Source organism: Alligator sinensis, unplaced genomic scaffold (assembly GCF_000455745.1).
Source record: "Alligator sinensis unplaced genomic scaffold, ASM45574v1 scaffold469_2, whole genome shotgun sequence".
NCBI classification, from domain to species: domain Eukaryota; kingdom Metazoa; phylum Chordata; order Crocodylia; family Alligatoridae; genus Alligator; species Alligator sinensis.
Window position 1 is genome coordinate 35,321 of NW_005842988.1, and position 1,927 is coordinate 37,247.

Below are 1,927 nucleotides of genomic sequence, written 5' to 3' on the forward strand. Positions count from 1 at the left end.
CTCTTGCTGGGTTTGCTGCTGGACACTGGTTGTAACAGGACAAGCAAGTTCAAGCAAAGACCCAGCTACTTCTGTGCTGTCCGTGTAAATGCAGTTGCCACCCTGCTGATATACCATCGTGGTAGTGGCCGTCTGCTGGAACTCCTGTAGAGCTTCAGGCCCCTTGGAAGCAAGGGAGTCCAGGAACTCCTTCATCCTGTGCTGAGGGATTGTTCGCGCCTTCACACGGATGTATTCTTCAAAGGAAATGGTGTTCTCCAGGGAATTATTCATATTGCAAGGTCCTCAGGATTCCTTAACAAAGAGAAATTTGAATACTTTAATACTTGTACTGTACAAGAACATGAGCATAGTCAGTGGCAAACCACACACGGAGTGGAGCCCTGCCTGGTAAGCGCGCATACTGTGAAGCCTTGCGAGGCAGGAGCTGTAGTGTTAAGGTACCATATTTCTTTAGGTAGTAGTTAGCCCCTTGTCAACTGTGATAAGTCTGAACAGAGTTTTCAGACCACCAACAGGAGAGGGGAGAGAAAACAGCAGCAAGAAGATTCCAGGAGACAGGGAAAGGAGGTCTGGAAACAAGGGGACAGCAACAGCAGCCTGTGCGAGGAGGACATGCATGTGAGGTGAAGAGAGAAAAAGAAACCTGGAGAACAGGAAGAGAGTGAGGGCAAGGAGAAAAACAGACCAAAAAATCCACTTGAGAGCTCAAGGGTAGTGAGATCAAGGGTATGCTTCCAGGCACGCAGCATCTGAACTGCAGACTTATCCTGCCTTACTACGAGAACTATTTCTCTGATGAGTTTATTCCTGTTTCTAATTAGCCTGGCAAACGATAAACACATTTAGACATTAAACCTCCAACCACTGGCGCAGTCATGAGGTCCGGCATAGCGACAGAATCCAAACCACAGTGGCCAGAGCACTAAATTTGGGAGCCTTGGGCTAGTGACGTACAAAGAGGAGGAAAGGGGGACACAGACAGCGCCTCGTGTGAGCTATAGCAACAGGTGCGGAGCACAAAACAGATACAGGAAAAGGAAGCGATCCCATTGCTTCAACCCTGAATGGCTGCAAGAGACTTGCTACAGCCAGGCAGTGCCCCACTTAATCGAGCGCCACCGCAGATAGAGCTCAGGGGCAGAGAGGTGCAGCAGCAGCAGCCTGTCAGCAGTGCTACGTGCAATTTAAACAGGACTCCAGCTGCAGCCCTCGCTAAAGTCCAGGAGCACAGGGCCAGGCCGGACTCGCTCTTCCCCGTTGAGGGACAGGGTCCGAACACGGCCGTGATCACTGATGCACGAGGGGTTGTGGCTGCGAGGCAGCCAGCGTGCGGATCCCCACGGCGGGGCAACACGTTCAAGCTTCAGAAACTTCTGCTGCTTAATCCACAAGCAGCCTCATGAGCGACCCTGAGCATTTACAGCACAGGCATCCCTGGAGCCGTGCCCACGCCCAGCGCGCTGCCGAGCCGAGCCCCCCAGTGCCTTTGCCGGCCCCAGGCAGAGGCTGCCGTGCAGCCACAGACACCGGAAAAGGGAAGAGTTTGCTGCGGTGTCACTGGCGTTTCCTGGCGACAGCAGCTTTCTAAGCAGCCCCGTGCGCGCGGGACGGAAAGATGGGACCGGCGCGGGGATGCTGCTCGGCCTGCCCTGCCCTGCCCTGCCCAGGTCTCCAGGGACCGCGGAGAAAGACACGGGGGTTCCTGCAAGCGCCCGCAATCTACCCACGGGAAACGCCGTACGATGGGCGCGATGAGCAGCAGCATCCCCCGGGAGCGGCGCGGGGAGCCGTCCCTGCGGGGAGCCCCGTCCCGGCCGCGCTGTGGGCGGCGGCGGGGCCCGCGCCGGAACAAAGGCCGGGCCGAGGCCGGGAGCCCCGTGGGGGAGGGAGGTAATTAAAACAATTAGCGTCGCGCGCGCGCGCG

General features: G+C 56.7%; 1 protein-coding gene across 1 annotated transcript in view; it reads right to left on the minus strand.

The window, feature by feature from the left end:
• Positions 1-1,921, minus strand: part of QRICH1 (glutamine rich 1) — a 26,920-nt gene extending 24,999 nt beyond the window's left edge. The window contains exons 1-2 of the mRNA XM_025192968.1: positions 1,731-1,921; positions 6-294 (exon numbers count right to left, since the gene is read on the minus strand). Coding sequence (XP_025048753.1) covers positions 6-273 — 268 coding nt within the window. The 5' untranslated portion in view covers positions 274-294; positions 1,731-1,921. The remainder of the gene's footprint in view (positions 1-5; positions 295-1,730) is intronic.
• Between the last annotated feature and the right edge of the window lie 6 nt (positions 1,922-1,927).